Genomic DNA, 15,954 nt, shown 5'->3' with positions numbered 1-15,954 from the left:
TTATCTGCTCATGCAGAAGGAGGTGGAATCTAGGGTGATATCTATTCAGAGTAATGGTGAGATCAATTCTATATCAATTACGGTATCTATATATGAAGAGGGAAAATAGTTTGTTGACCTGGATATATGAGTTCAAAGGGGGAAGACTAATTTGAGATCAGATACTGTATGTGGACCAACTGAGAGGGGCGGAATTCTAGAATCTTTACAAAGAGAACACATATATGAAGAGAAAGATTGGTTCAGTGTTTTCACTGAACGATCAGCTTAAAGGTTTATTCCACCGAAAAACAATATTCTAGTTATAGAAAGGGCCTGGTGAGATGAGTCAACCGCTGGCTTTTTAAATGACTTAAATGTTCCAACAGCAAGATCTCTCTAATACATGGTTGAAAGAGTTGGAAAAAGATGCAGGCCCACCCAGTTTAATGTGTGTCTGTGTGTTTTAGTCACTAATATTGCTCATACCCCTGTATAGAGAATCATATTTAAAAGCTGACACTGTTCTTGTCCACCTGGAAGTTTTTTGTGCTACTGTTCAGCTTTATGTGTTCCAACTCCTTCTGTTACCTTCTCCATAATATAAATAAAACAAATACCAGAAATAATGTAATCCCCTCATAATAGTCAAAAAAGTGTGCACACCCAGGAGGAACTCATCACCGAGATGTTACCAATAATGTTCCTGAGGGATAGAACTAGATATTAGGTGGTTTAACTCTGCAGCATCTACAAATAGCTGAAATTTTAATTCTGAATGGACTAACCTTTTAAGAGCTAGTTGGTAAGTCATTTACTTGAGTCTGCCTCTATTTTATTTTGTATTTGTTTTTGTCATCCAGGTGATTCTCAATGGAACCTCATGGACACGTGCAGCTGTACGACACAGACTTTGTCCAAAATGGCCGGGCAGTCACTGTTCTGTGGGCTTCTTGTACCCTTTTCCTAGGCATCTTGGAGATTGTGGTGCTCCTGCAGCCCGCCTGGGTTTTAGGTGGGGAGGGTAGTGGGCAGTTTGGACTTTACCAGGTGTGTGAGGAATCAGACTGGGGCACTGAATGCAGGGGACCACCAGCTGCTCTGGAGGCTCTCCCTCCTTTCCAGACAGCAGCCGGCTTCATGGTTGGGGCTCTCCTGCTGGTTCTGTTCAGCCTGGCCTGCATTGGACTGCTGTGGTTCTGTCACTCAGGGACGGTTTATAAGCTTTGTGCTTGGCTTCAGATCACTGCAGGTAAGACATGGAATGGACAGTGTTAACATATTTGGGGTTTATTTCTTGAAAGTAAACATTTCCTTATACTGAGGCTGCCATTGCTTCCCACCTTCTGAAAATTCCAGCTGTACGGCTGGTTTGATGAGCCACAATTTTTATTTTTTTCCTCAATGCCTGACTTGGAGCATGTTTGCACATCAGGAAAGTCAGAGTAAAATCAGAAGTCATTATCTTCATAATTGTGCTAGGTTAATGACTCAATTAATTGAAGGCAGAAAGTCAACATGACAGCCAGTCAACTAGAAGTTTCAGGAAGGGGGATCAAAGCTATTGCAATATTTGTAGAAAAGTATATTTGAGGTGACTTCCAAGCTTTCAAACTAATGAATGTGGTAGAGCCAAAATTTAAGTCAGGTCATTTCTGTCCATGATCCCATTAATGAGATTTTTCCTCACTTTCTGTCCTTGTGATGCCCTTAAAGAAATTGGGGGAGCTGTTGTCATCAGGACAGGAAGGTATACACAGCAGTAAAAGCAAAACTTCCAACACTTCCCCACTCTACTAAAAGCATATTGAAGTGATTGTCATCACTTCTAGTCCTGGGATCAGGGGCGGACTGACCATTGGGGAACTCGGGCACTGCCCGGGGTCAGTAGGGGGCCCCATGAGATGTCCCTGGTACCTTTCATAGGCTTTGTGGGGAGTGGTTTGAGTGTGGGTGAGGACACAGGGGCCCCATGATCCCCTATAGCCTGGGGGCCCCATGAGTTGTTAGTCCGCCCCTGCCTGAGATCATAATACTTGTCTGTCAATGCCTTCATCCGCTCTTTTTTCCCCAGAAGAATGGTGTCATCTTTTTCAGCCATTATTTGTGGCCACCATCTATTTCTTGGACTGAGATGCAGGCTCAGAGATGACACACTCACGTAAACCCGGATGTGCAGTGCTTGGCTGTGTTCACAAATGTCATCCCCTTGCTGCAGCCTCATGACCTACAAAGTTACAATGTACCCCGTTGATCACTGGAAGGAGAGATGATTAAGTAAATGCTTCCCCCTGCCTGCAGCTGACTGATGACATCATCTCAGCCTAGGCAAAGTCACTTGACATGAGCTCAAGGACTGTTTGTTAAAGTGTTACTAAACCCATTACCCTGCATTCACTATATCTGGTCTCCCACAGTACACACAACATGGAAATGCAATTATTTTCGTAAAAATAAACTGCTAAATACCTTTTCTCATCAGCAGATAGAGCAGTCTTGTGACTTCTATCAGTGTTCAGCAGAGCACTAGATAAAGCTTGTAGGAGGAGTGTTCTTTCTGCTCTAAGAGGATGCAGAACCCCTGAACTCTGTCTGGACAGTGCTGATTGGCCCTGTGCTGATCACATGCACTCTCCCAAGAAAAAAAAAAACTCTAGCAATACACACTAAACTGAGCATGTGCAGAATGGCTACGGGTTCAGTCTGACTTATCAGGAGATAAGAGGAAGATATTTGAACAAGAGGAGGAGCAGAGAAGTCAGGATCAAACAGCCTTTTTACATAATGCAGATGATTAACCCCTTAGGTTCCACAGTGAGTATAACAAGCAGTATTAAAACATTAAAGCAACATTTTAATGTTAAAAAGTAGAGCTGTTAAGAAATTATTCTCTGGTACCTCCCTTCTCCACTTGGTAGCAGCCCAGGTGCCATCCTCTGTTTCTGGAAAGTGACCTGGCTTGAAGGAACAGTGGTCAGTAGAAGGGGAGGGGATAGTACTACAAGAGTCAGCATTAATTCATTTTTTGTAGAGAGGTCAGGATGCTGTGTTGATATAAGAAAAGGTATGTGCATAGGACATCACACCCACATACACCAAATAAATCTGTAATAAGTAAATGGGAAACTTAAAGTGGTTGTAAACCTCAGATGTGAAATTCAAAAAAGCGCATATTACTATAGTGTTTACTTGCTCTCTAAAGCACTAAGTGTTACTTCACTTTGCTTTCTGCTTCCTCTGTTATCAGCATGATTTACTTCTGACAAGTTTTCCTGACACCAAGAGGTAAAAAGATGATGGGAGGGATCTCCAGCACACAGCTTGTGATTGACAGCCTCAGCTCTGTTCTTGTGTGCTGTATGAAGAAGAGTGGTTTATCTTTTCCCTCCAATCAGCTGTCAGAGCTCTTGTACAGTATGTAACTGTAACTCCACCCTCCTGCTTTATGAATCTGGCTACATTCACACCCAAGCTTCATGTTTTCAAGCATTTCTTCAAGCTTTTTTTGGAGCAGAATTGCAAGTTTTTGCTGTTTTTGTCAAGCCTTTTTTCAGGCGTTTTTCCAATTAAAACGTGGAGTGCTGCTGAAAAAAGGGTGGAGAGCTGCTGTTTGCTCAAAAACTCTCAAAAAATAGCTCATATCGTGCTTTTTAGGTATTTTCATTAAAGTCTATGGGGACAAATACGCTTAGTTCTGCCTGTAAAGTATCTAGCATACTTTTTTGAGCGACAAGCATTTTGCTACAGGTGAGATGCTCAGATGTGAACAAGGGCTATTGAAAACAATAGGTTTTTTGCTTGTTGAGCATTTTTGAGCTACAAAACACTCAAGTGTGAACAGGGCCTCAGTGAAAAAATCCATTTCATTTCTGCATTTTACAAGGATGTTCAGGACAAATGGCTGCAAATAAACAGGTACAACTTATGTAAGTGGATTTGTTTCATTGCTGTGTATCACCTGAAGTCAGTCATGTCACTGGGTATATGTAAGGGTTTACAGCCACTTTAAAGTAACATTAAATGCAATTTTTTGGAAGAAAAACAAGCTTTTCTCCATTTCTCTCAGTCCTCGCTGTAGGCTCCTCCCCTCCTTTGGGTGCCCACTGTAGTAAGCCTAGGTGCTAAGGAGGCACCCGTGGATGCACATTCCCATCAGGTCCCAGAGTAAGCTGTGAGCCTATGGCTCCGCTGCCCTCAGTTTCTCCTGTGAAACTGGGGAGCTGGAAATAGCATTGGAAAGGGGACATGGAGCCTGTAAGGGACAAGTTGAGGTAGGACAGGTAGTGGGGCATTTTTTACCATAATGTAGTACTACTTCAAAGTATAACAAAAGACAATACAACATTTTATAGATTTTCTGACAGGTTTAGAACCACTGAGCAATTTGTATTTCTGTCTGTGTTCCCGCTGAGGAAGTTCACTCTTTCTAGTTATCCGGATCATCACTTTTGCTGGGAATGAAAGAAAGAAAATTCAAAAATGTTGAGTTGCCACCAGAAAAGGAATAAAGAGGAAATCTTTCAAAGGAGACACTTGTTCAGATGAGAACTGTCTATGAGGGCATTATACTCACAATGGAAAGATATCCTCTTATTTCTTGTTGAATCTACAGAACAAAATGAGGAGGAGAATCTCCTTAATGGAAAAGATGGCAAAATACAATCTGGTGGCTATTTCAACCCGACCCTAGTCTATCCAATATTAAAATAAAGATTTTGACTTTGCTCTTGGCAGTTCCTGATCTAAATGCTTTCTCTGGGTCAGTGAATAAATATATTGAGGCCGGAGACAGCCAGAAAACTAGCATTTTCAAGAAAGGTAAGCAATGCCAGTATTGTCATATGCTCCAGTTATCAGAACTATCATGTTATTAATTTTCACTGCTGAAAAACAACACATCAAAAATGCTAGACCTGAGGTCAAAATGACGGTCGAAAACAGTAAGAAACTGTTATTATCAACTATTATTAGTGTAACTGTTAGCTAGTTATTACCAATCATCTACTTGAGTGATCCACTGTTTACTTCTCTCTTAAAAAAACATAACTTTAAATAACCACTCCGACAACATAAATCCTTTTGACTGGGTTAATACTTTAGTATGTATCGGCCACAGCTTGATATATGTAAATAATGAACGATCAAACGATTAACATATGTATAACTAGCTCCAGAATCCTTTTTGCAGGGCTGAGTGGGTGTCTCAAACTCTCTTTCCTTATCAGGAGCCAATTCAGCCCCCAGCCGTCCAGGTTATGTTCGGGGCTTACTGGGGCATCCTGTCACCAATTCACCCAACTCTATCTCCCACCTGCCACCTCAGCCCTCAAAAGGGATAACGGACATCATCAGGCAAGTGACGATTCCCTTGTTGACTCCCTGACTGCCACAGAGAAAGAGCCCATTCATTCCAGTCCTGTAGGAACAGGGTAAACATGTCAAGAACCACATTATTGAGGTGGACACCATTCGCCCCGAAAATCAAAACATCTTCCCTCCATGTCCAGATGAGGAGCGACCAGACCATTCCCTGAAGCAGTAAATTTGGTCATAACCATATTGAATTTAATGCGAGCCTTGTAAATGGCTCTGCAATCCCTGGCCTGTTTTCATAAAAAATGCGGAATGATCTCTGATCAGACCAGAAGAACATTAAAATGCTTGTCCAAAAAGGCTGTCAATCATGATGCATTGCTCCAAGAAGGGCTGTAAAAGGGATGACTCCGAGGTTGTTTCCCCCCAAAATGCAGAAATAAAATGTCCGGAGATCCCTCCAGAGCTACCCGATCATGAAGCAATGGGGGCACTTAGGCCCAAGAAGCCCCTGAATTTCTAGCCATACCAGTTTCACCTCGGCTGACGGAAAACCTTATTGCAGTCCACTGCGCCAAATTTCTGCTCTACGAGCCACCCAAAATATAAAGGAATGACCCACGATCCATACCACCAGCCACTTCTGACCTAAAATTAAATTAAATTCAGTGTAGCAACAGAGCATGATATAGGCTGAACCCACAAGACTAACTGCAAAAGAAAGAAAAAATCCATCAGTCTCGGAGTTTAATGAGCCCTTCAATCTATGAGGCCTCAGGTACGAACAGTAGTGGATTGATTCCCACCTACCTATTCTCTGAACCACTTCCTGGGACATGCTCAGCCTAGCAGCTTCCGTGGCCACCCCAATACGAAAACAGTGCACACCATAGTCTGATGCTGACAAACTCGTAATGTGGAAGCCGGAGAGGAACACGCCATCCTCGTGTATGAGGAGGAGCCCCCCAACCTGATGCTGAATTGCCATAAATTTCGCTAAACAAGTCAGAGGGCATGTCCAACAACCATGCAGTTCGGGTAAGTGGAAAGAAATGCCCTGATGAAGCTGATCTGTTTTTGAAAAGCGAAGGAGAATTTAAAAACTATCGCTCCTCTGTCGTACATCTTAAAACTGGAGCCCCCTGAACAGCCGCTTGGTGGGGCTAACTAGTTCGCTGATGCGGAAGGCCTCGTAAAATGCCAGGGAGAAAGCTAAGGAGTAAAGAGCAACCTCATAAGAAGAGTTACCTCTCCCAAGAAACTCACATTTACGCATCCTCTTCTACCCTTTCAAAGTCTGATGAACTAAGAAGGACTTAGTGAAGTCAGGCCATCCTAGTAGCTTAAAAAGGAAGGCTATCATTACCATCTTTCTGTTTATAGCTGCGGGTGCCTTGTTCAATCAAGTCACCTATGAACCACAGAAACAGATCACACCAATTATGTCCCCATTGCAGCTCACCAGCCAACCGCTCCATCCGAAACCACTGCAGACACACCTTGACATTTGCTGACCAGGTAGATGAGGCCAAAGAACTCCTAATGAACCCCCACATACCTGTTAGATGAGGGTCCAAAACCAGTCCAGACAGAAGCTGCCTGCCTGTCCGGATATCTAGCAAGCCAGAGTCGAAACGCCTCTATGCTCACTGGAGACCTCCCCTTTTCCAGCGCTTTCCCCTTGTTTCTGAAGCAAGACTTTGCCTTTTTTGAGACAGTGACTAACGGAGTGGCCATCCCTGCATCCCGAGCACTCATGTCGGAAATGGCAAGCTAAGCCCCGCTATCACTGGGAATCACTGAAACACCAACAGACGCCCTTGCTGTTGGTTCCATGTGCCCTTGCTCCTGCAGAGGTGGTGTCAGACTGGAAGGGACAATGTGTTGAGACTTGTTGTACAGGCCCCACTTAGAATTCATGACCTGCATTCACATGTCCCTATGATCCCAACTAAGGTCCAGGTGGGCAGACATATGCTGCCTGAACTGTTTGTTATATTGGAGCCAGGCTGTTCTCCTGTAAACCCTGTGGGCTTCCTAAATGGAATCAAGATAATCAAAAAGGGTGCGAACAGAGCTCCGGGTGTTTCTCACCCACAACGCTACCCAGGATCGTAAAGGCCAGTAGCCAATTTCTGAAAGTATGGGGAACCAAACGATAGCGCCGCTTGACGTCGTCCTCCTCCTTGCGATGCTCTTACCTTTTTCCCATTTTTTATTCTTTAACTTTCTGTTATAGATGAGCTCCCAAAGGGCCCTCATAACAGACCTTATGAGTGCCTGTTTGCTAAATTCAAAAATAGGGGTAGGCCGGCCAGGTTGTGTTTTTCCCTGCCTGGCACCAAAGCGACACACTCAGTCACAGCAGGCGTCTCTGCCAAGGCCATAATGACCTGAAAACTAGCAGAGGAGGACAGAGGTCCCGTTGCTGTTGCAGTTGCTGAGGGTAAGGAACCCTGCCTCACAACGCTATTCTGTGTAGATTCCCAAACCTTACTGGGGTTCACGAGCCTACTGTTAGACCCAGACTAGAACCCCTCCAGTAAGGCCCTGATGCCCTGTACAAGTCTGTGAACCCTGCCAACCTGTGTGCTGGCCATATGTGTATGTGAAATGGGGTGCAGTATCTCACCTGACAGCGGCATAGACACTTCAATCAAGTATTGGGCCATCAGTACCTGCTTATCCTGAGGCCCCCACCGTGCTGTTCTGCCATCATTGGAGGTGCAGTTTGGCACTCGCCATTAATCCCACCTGACTCCCCAAATTTAATGGCCCCAGCATCCCCTGTGAAGGGGGGAACCGGGGTGGCAGCATACTATCCAGGGCCTGCAAGGAAGGAAAAACAGGGCTGTGACACGGGGGCAGGAGGGAATTGTCATGGGAAGAAAGTAAAACAGGAGAGGAAGAAATGTGGACACTAGGCAGCTGCAAGGGGGAACCAGGGGTGAGGGACAGTGGAGGAAACAGCAGGAACAGGGAGTACAGGTGTCAGGGATCCCGGCCGCTCAGCGTCGCGCGCATGCGCAGATCGCCGACTCTTCCTGGCCGGCGAATACAGAGATCGCGGCGGCGGCCGCGCATGCGCAGTAGCGATCGCGGCCGCACCAATGGAAACTCAGGGCGCCCTATTTAAATCTGCCCTGTGCATTTCCAAAGTGCCGCAAGGTCTTGTTCCTGTTCCTGTGTTCCTGCTAGTACGTTTCCTTGTTGCCAAACTCTGCCTGTTCTGATTACGCTGACCCTCTCCTGCTCTGACCCCGGCTCATTCCTGACCATCCCTCTGACTGACTCTCTGTACCACGCTGCCCGCTACCTGCTGAACCTGGCTTGTGACCCCGACCATCCTCCGCTTGCTCCCTCTGTACCACGCTGCCCGCACGATACCGACCCGGCTAGTCTGACCTCGCTCACTCCTAGCAGTCGTCCATCCATCCCGCTCGGATCGGGATCTGTCATCCCATCCATCCCGCTCGGATCAGGGTCTGTCATCCCCTTCACAGCAGACTCATCCCGGGCACATACCCTCAGCGGGACCCCTCTGCCACCGCCGGGGGTGCCCAGGGACGCGACCTGGTTCCAGTCTTGCACCAAGTCCATCCCCACCATCAGGGGCTCTGGTGAAAAGGCAGACTGGGACTTAGACTCCGCGTCCTGGGAAACCCCGTGCCGTGGACCACTAGAGATCCCGCTGGGCGGAGCCTGACAGTACCTTGCGGCCGTGACTGAGTCTGGAAGGGGAACCTTCCCCCTGGACGATCTGTGCCAACACATTGCCACCCTCACAGAGGGGGTTAGGCTCCTCCAGGAGGGCTATACAGAATTAGGTGACTGTTTGCAGACCTTAGCCACCCCTACCGGGCAGGTTAAAGAGCGCCCTGGGGAAACACTAGTTCTGACATCTGCACCGGAGCCCCGAGTTCCCTTACCGGAACATTTTTTCGGGGATCGAGGTAGATTCAGGAGGTTTCGTATTTCCTTCCAGTTATACTTCGACCTCCAGCCTCGAACGTTCTCATCAGAAACCATAAGGGTCGGGTTCATTATTTCTTTATTACAAGAGGAACCCCAAGCCTGGGCCCACCGACTACTAGAAAACCGAGACCCTCAGTTGGGTTCAGTAACAGCATTTTTTAAAGCGATGGCGCTCTTATATGACGACCCAGATACGGCCACGACGGCCGAAATGTCCCTACGTACCCTAAGGCAAGGTAATCGGGCAGTGGAGGAATACGCCGCCGAATTCAGGCGTTGGGGTGGTGACACCAAATGGAATGAGGCGGCCCTGTCTCACCAATTTCGCATGGGGTTAACCGAACCACTGAAGGACGAGCTGGCCCGAGTTGACATGCCTGAAACTCTTGAGGGCCTAATAACCTTATCTATCCAGATTGACCGCCGGTTGCGGGAACGTAGGAGGGAAAGGTCCAGCCAAGAGCAGAGATCAGCCAGGCGACTTCCAGTCCAGACCAAGTCTCCACGGGTCAACCAGAACCAGGAATTCACGAATACGTCAAATCTCAGGTCAGCAGGAGGGGTTCGGTCTCCACTAACGTCTGAGGAGCGCCAGAGGCGTCAGGTAAACCGGCTTTGTTTTTATTGTGGGGAGGCGGGCCATATAGTACATACCTGCCCTGCCAAGAGGAGGAGGTTTCCTGCGATATTTTCCACGGTTACTCCTAAGGTTAAGAACGACACCAGTTATCTAGCAGTATCTATCTCCTTGCAGCTGCCAGGGAGAACTGTGGTAACTACCGCAATTATAGACTCTGGAGCATGTAGTTGCTTCATAGATCTGGATTTCGCAGCTCAGCAGCAGATTCCTTTACAGTCAAAGGAGACAGGGTTAAATATCTTCTTAGCTGACGGGTCCCAAATTAGGTCAGGGGTAGTGGACCGTGAAACTCCACCTATTTTTACTACAGTGGCCAACCATCACCAGGAGCTTCTCCGCCTGGATGCCATCGCATCCCCCCTGTTTCCGGTGATCTTGGGCCTCCCTTGGTTACAAGCCCATGACCCGCAGATTAATTGGAAGTCTGGATCAGTTCACTTCACGTCATCCTATTGCCAGCAGCATTGCCTCCCTAGTGCGTCTCCGGCACCGCAGGCTTTGCTCTGTCTGGATATGGAGGCAGAATTGGCTCAAGCCATTCCTTTAGCCTACCATAGTTATTTAGATGTATTCAGTAAGCGGGGGGCAGAGGTCCTGCCCCCGCACCGAACATATGACTGCCCGATTGATTTGCTCCCAGGCTCGGAGATACCATTTGGGCGAATATTTCCGTTAACTGAACGGGAATTAGGGGTTCTAAAGGAGTATATTGACGAAAGTCTCCGCAAGGGGTTTATTCGGCCCTCCACTTCACCAGCTGGGGCTGGTATCTTTTTTGTGGAAAAAAAAGACAAATCCCTATGACCCTGTGTAGACTACCGAGACCTGAACAAAGTAACTGTCAAGAATCGTTACCCGCTACCTCTAGTCCCTGAGCTCTTTCAGAGATTAAAGTCAGCTTCTATCTTTACTAAACTGGACCTGAGGGGAGCATACAATCTAGTCCGCATCAGAGAGGGGGATGAGTGGAAAACAGCATTCCGCACTAGATTCGGGCATTTTGAATACTTGGTCATGCCCTTCGGCCTATGCAACGCGCCCGCCACTTTCCAACACTTCATTAATGATGTATTTAGGGACTATCTGGACATCTTTGTTGTCGTATACCTAGACGACATCTTGATCTTTTCCCCATCCTTAGAGGTCCATAGGGGGCATGTGAGGTACGTGTTGGAACGACTCCGCCAACACGGTCTATATGCTAAGGCAGACAAGTGCTGCTTTGAGCAGCATAGCATTTCCTTTTTGGGTCTGACCATTTCCACTACAGGTATAGCCATGGATCCCCAAAAGGTGTCAGCTATCTTAGATTGGCCTATACCCACTGACAAGAAGGCGGTCCAACGATTCATAGGCTTCGCAAACTTCTATAGAAAGTTCATTAAGAACTTTTAAGGTTTAGTTTCCCCGATTACTCAGTTAACCAGACAGGGGGTCTGTTTCCAGTGGACACCAGAAGCGCAGGAAGCGTTTACCACTTTAAAGAGGTTATTCACTGAGGCCCCTATCCTGAGCCATCCTGACTCATCTATGCCCTATATCCTGGAGGTGGATGCGTCTGAAAACGCAGTGGGGGCGATTTTGTCGCAGAGGAAGGGCGTTAAAGAGCTCATGCACCCAGTGGCCTTTTTCTCTAGAAAACTGACTTCCGCAGAAAGGAATTACGATATTGGGGACCGGGAGCTTCTAGCAATCAAGGTGGCACTAGAGGAATGGAGGTATTTATTAGAAGGGGCAGTACACCCAATATTGATATTCACAGATCACAAAAACCTGGAATATTTGAGGACAGCAAAGCGCTTGAGACCACGTCAGGCTAGGTGGGCACTTTTTTTTCGCGATTTGCTTTTCACATTACCTATAGACCAGGATCAAAGAATACTAAGCCCGACGCGCTTTCCCGTATGTTCGGGGACCCTGAAGAGACGCCCCGACCCGACACAATCTTGTCCTCAGGGAACTTTTTGATCCTACAATCTGAGCTCCGCTCCAGACTGCAGACCGCATCCATAGGCATGCCAGGCACACCCGGTATTTCCTTAGTGAATCGGGAGGGGCTTCTTTGGAAAGAAGGCCAGATTGTAGTTCCCGAGGAGACCCGTACCTTGGTACTTGGATACTGCCACGACCACCCGTTAGCGGGACATTTTGGAATACGCAAGACCCTGGAACTATTGCAACGCACCTTTTGGTGGCCCACTATGGCCAGGGATTGCGAGAAATATGTTAAGACTTGCACCGTGTGCCAGAGGAATAAAACTACCAGAAACAAGGCCTGGGGCCTATTACGCCCACTACCAATACCTGACAGACCTTGGAGCATGATCTCCGTTGACTTTATTGTAGAGCTTCCCCCCTCCCAGGAACACACAGCAATCTTTGTGATTGTAGACCGGTTGTCCAAGATGGCTCATTTTGTACCCTTAAAGGACACACCGACAGCCCATGAGACCGCACAGGTTTTTATCAGGGAGGTGGTAAGACTCCACGGAATCCCCAAGGATATTGTGTCAGATAGGGGGGTTCAGTTTACGTCTAGATTTTGGAAAGCTCTATGTGAGACGCTTGGGATTAAACTGTCATTGTCCTCTGCATATCACCCACAAACAAACGGCCAGACAGAACGAACGAATCAGACACTTGAACAGTACCTCAGATGCTACACTACCTTCCTCCAAGACGACTGGTTGACCCTCCTGCCGCTAGCGGAGTTCACCTATAATAACGCGAGTCATTCTGCTACAGGCCAGGCTCCTTTTTTCGCAAATTATGGGTTCCACCCCACTTTTTTGCCGGATTTGATTCCGGAAGTCACGGTTCCGGCCACGCAGGACATGCTGAGCTTTTTATCCTCTAATAGCAAATTGCTCCAAGAGGCGATGGCAAAGGCCCAGGAGAGCAATAAGAGGGCTTTTGATAAAAAGAGAAGAGGGGAGTTGAGTTTGCGGCCGGAGGACCAGGTTTGGTTGTCCACCACAAATTTAAAGATGTCCTGCCCATCGAAGAAATTGGCTCCCAAATTCCTGGGTCCATTTCGGGTCAAACGCAGGATCAATGAGGTAGCATACGAGCTCGCTCTGCCTGAATCTATGAAGATTCATCCGGTCTTCCACGTATCCCTACTGAAACCAGCAACTCCAGACCCCTTCCCGGACCGAAGGTCTAAACCACCGGAGGCAGTAAACGTGGATGGGGAGGAGGAATTTGAAGTTGAGGCTATCCTGGATTGTAGGAAAAGGGGAGGCCAGACTCAGTTTCTGGTGAAATGGAAAGGGTATGGGGCGGAAGAAAATTCGTGGGAGCCGGCCCAAAATGTGCACGCCCCAAGACTTGTGCAGAGATTTTTTCGGAACCAGGCATTAGGAAGGGGTCGGTTGGGCATCCGGAGGCTGCCCGTAGGAGGGGGGCAATGTCAGGGATCCCGGCCGCTCAGCGTCGCGCGCATGCGCAGATCGCCGACTCTTCCTGGCCGGCGAATACAGAGATCGCGGCGGCGGCCGCGCATGCGCAGTAGCGATCGCGGCCGCACCAATGGAAACTCAGGGCGCCCTATTTAAATCTGCCCTGTGCATTTCCAAAGTGCCGCAAGGTCTTGTTCCTGTTCCTGCTAGTACGTTTCCTTGTTGCCAAACTCTGCCTGTTCTGATTACGCTGACCCTCTCCTGCTCTGACCCTGGCTCGTTCCTGACCATCCCTCTGACTGACTCTCTGTACCACGCTGCCCGCTACCTGCTGAACCTGGCTTGTGACCCCGACCATCCTCCGCTTGCTCCCTCTGTACCACGCTGCCCGCACGATACCGACCCGGCTAGTCTGACCTCGCTCACTCCTAGCAGTCGTCCATCCATCCCGCTCGGATCGGGATCTGTCATCCCATCCATCCCGCTCGGATCAGGGTCTGTCATCCCCTTCACAGCAGACTCATCCCGGGCACATACCCTCAGCGGGACCCCTCTGCCACCGCCGGGGGTGCCCAGGGACGCGACCTGGTTCCAGTCTTGCACCAAGTCCATCCCCACCATCAGGGGCTCTGGTGAAAAGGCAGACTGGGACTTAGACTCCGCGTCCTGGGAAACCCCGTGCCGTGGACCACTAGAGATCCCGCTGGGCGGAGCCTGACAACAGGAGTAGCAGCTGGGGCTGCTATCAGCTCAGATGACACACACAGCATGGAGGATCCTCCTGATTCTGCTGCTTTCCTCCTGTGGCTGGTACCAGGACGGGGGCCCCTGCTGCTCAGCTGCTGCAGAGCCCAAGGTGGAGAGGGTGTGAAGTGGTATGCTGATTGCCATACATGGCTCGGTCGTACCTTAGGAGCCGGGGGGGGGGCGGCGACCCTGTGACCAGACCCTGCGACCAGTCTTCTCTTCGATGTCTTCTCTTCTATTGTCCCTTCCTTCTTATACTCTCTACCAAAAACCTGACACTTAATTCGTGCCATCCCTTTTCCTCCACCATTCGCCCATGCACTAAACCTTTTTGCCACCAATCATTATGCCGAAGGAATTGTCAGTAGTCACGATTCCTGCTGTGTTTATAACTCTCTGGTCTGCTCTGATTGTTTGACATGGGGTGCTACTTTTGAACCATTATCAATGCATTTCTCTGTTGTATTTACCCCTTTCGCTGCCAGCTCCATACGTTGTACAAACCTGACAGCAGGGGGTTGTACACACAATCTGGTTTCTGCAGCCAGGGCCAAAACTAGGGGGGGGGGCATCTGCCCCAGGCTCCAGATATAGAGGGGCGCCACCAGGCTCATCCTATCTTCTCCCCCTCCATCTCCCCCGGTACCCAATCTTCTTCACATTATAGGTGCTAGAGCTGCGTCAAAGATCAGGCACCAGGGGACATTGGAGCCACGTTCTTCCTTCACAGATATGAGGTGCAGATTAATTACTAAAAGCTGGAACAGTGGACTGTCAGCAATTTCCCCAGGCCGCCTCGCTTCACATGAGTCCTGTCCCTTCTAGAACCTAGGGGCGCCGCCGCCATTGGGGAGTCACGTGGCCAAGGAGGCCACGTTGATCCAGTCTCCTTTGCGAGTCAAGTGTGTGAGGAAGACGGGAGCACGACATAGGAGCAGCACAGCACTAGAGGATGGGGTGGTGCCCGAGAGAAGAGGCCGTGTTAGGTAAAGAAATCATAGCTAAGTTGGAGTCGTGGTACCAGGAGGAGCACTGTTGCTGGAGGCTGAACCAAGAGAGGAGGTGGAGAGCAAAAGTGAGTGCCACACACTAAAATCTCACCATTTCTTGATCTTGTCACACTTTCAGTCCATTCTGTGTTCATCAACCTGCACTAGATGTCTATGGAAAATAAACATGGCTCCATTGTTATTAAAGACCTAGCAACCACCTCAGTGTTCTATTACTGACACCATCCTCTGCTACACTGACACCATCCACCGCTCCACTGACACCATCCTCTGTCCTACTGACACCGTCCTCTGCTCTACTGACACATCCACTACCCTACTGACACTGTCCACTGCCACCATCCACTGCTCTACTGACACTGTCCACTGTCACCATCCACTGCTCTACTGACACTGTCCTCTGCCCCACTGTCCACTGCTCTACTGACACCGTCTTCTTCCTCACTTGAACAGTCCACTGCCCCACTGACACCGACCACTACCTTACTGACACCATCCACTGCCCCACTGACACTGTCCTCTGCCTCACTGACACTGTCTACTGCCTCATTGACACCATCCATTGCCTTAATGACACCATCAACTGCTCTACTGACTCCATCCTCTGCCCTACTGACACCATTCACTGGCCCACTGACACCATGCACTGCCCTACTGATACTGTCCACTACTAAAAATGTGTGCAAAAAAAATGCAACCGAGCCCGGGCCAGGTTGATTGATCCAGCTGGTTCACTTGTGGAATGGAATGGCTTGCTGCAGTGTGAATGCAAACTGTACTGGAGCACAGTCCTCTCCATAGAGAAATGTGCAGTAAAACAGATCCCTGGTATGGTTAGCAGGGATGTGTCCCTGGGCACACTTCCTTACAAACCCATGGGGGAGTTGGG

General features: G+C 48.5%; 1 protein-coding gene and 1 long non-coding RNA gene across 4 annotated transcripts in view; one reads left to right on the top strand and one right to left on the bottom strand.

Moving 5' to 3' along the window:
• The window catches only part of LOC149463454 (uncharacterized), a 66,416-nt gene extending 59,495 nt beyond the window's left edge, over positions 1-6,921 (bottom strand). For both annotated transcript variants that reach the window (XR_016312405.1, XR_016312406.1), the window contains exon 1: positions 6,851-6,921. This is a non-coding gene — a long non-coding RNA (uncharacterized LOC149463454). The remainder of the gene's footprint in view (positions 1-6,850) is intronic.
• LOC149463453 (LHFPL tetraspan subfamily member 3 protein-like) overlaps positions 1-15,954 on the top strand; it is a 29,862-nt gene that overhangs the window by 5,164 nt on the left and 8,744 nt on the right. For both annotated transcript variants that reach the window (XM_089674981.1, XM_089674980.1), the window contains exon 2: positions 843-1,231. In XM_089674981.1, the coding sequence (XP_089531107.1) occupies positions 853-1,231 (379 nt within the window). In that variant the 5' untranslated portion in view covers positions 843-852. The remainder of the gene's footprint in view (positions 1-842; positions 1,232-15,954) is intronic.

This window comes from Staurois parvus, unplaced genomic scaffold, assembly GCF_062004578.1.
Source record: "Staurois parvus isolate SC_StPar_1 unplaced genomic scaffold, SC_StPar_1.0 ptg000154l, whole genome shotgun sequence".
Classification (NCBI taxonomy): domain Eukaryota; kingdom Metazoa; phylum Chordata; class Amphibia; order Anura; family Ranidae; genus Staurois; species Staurois parvus.
This window is presented reverse-complemented; position numbering and strand designations above follow the sequence as displayed.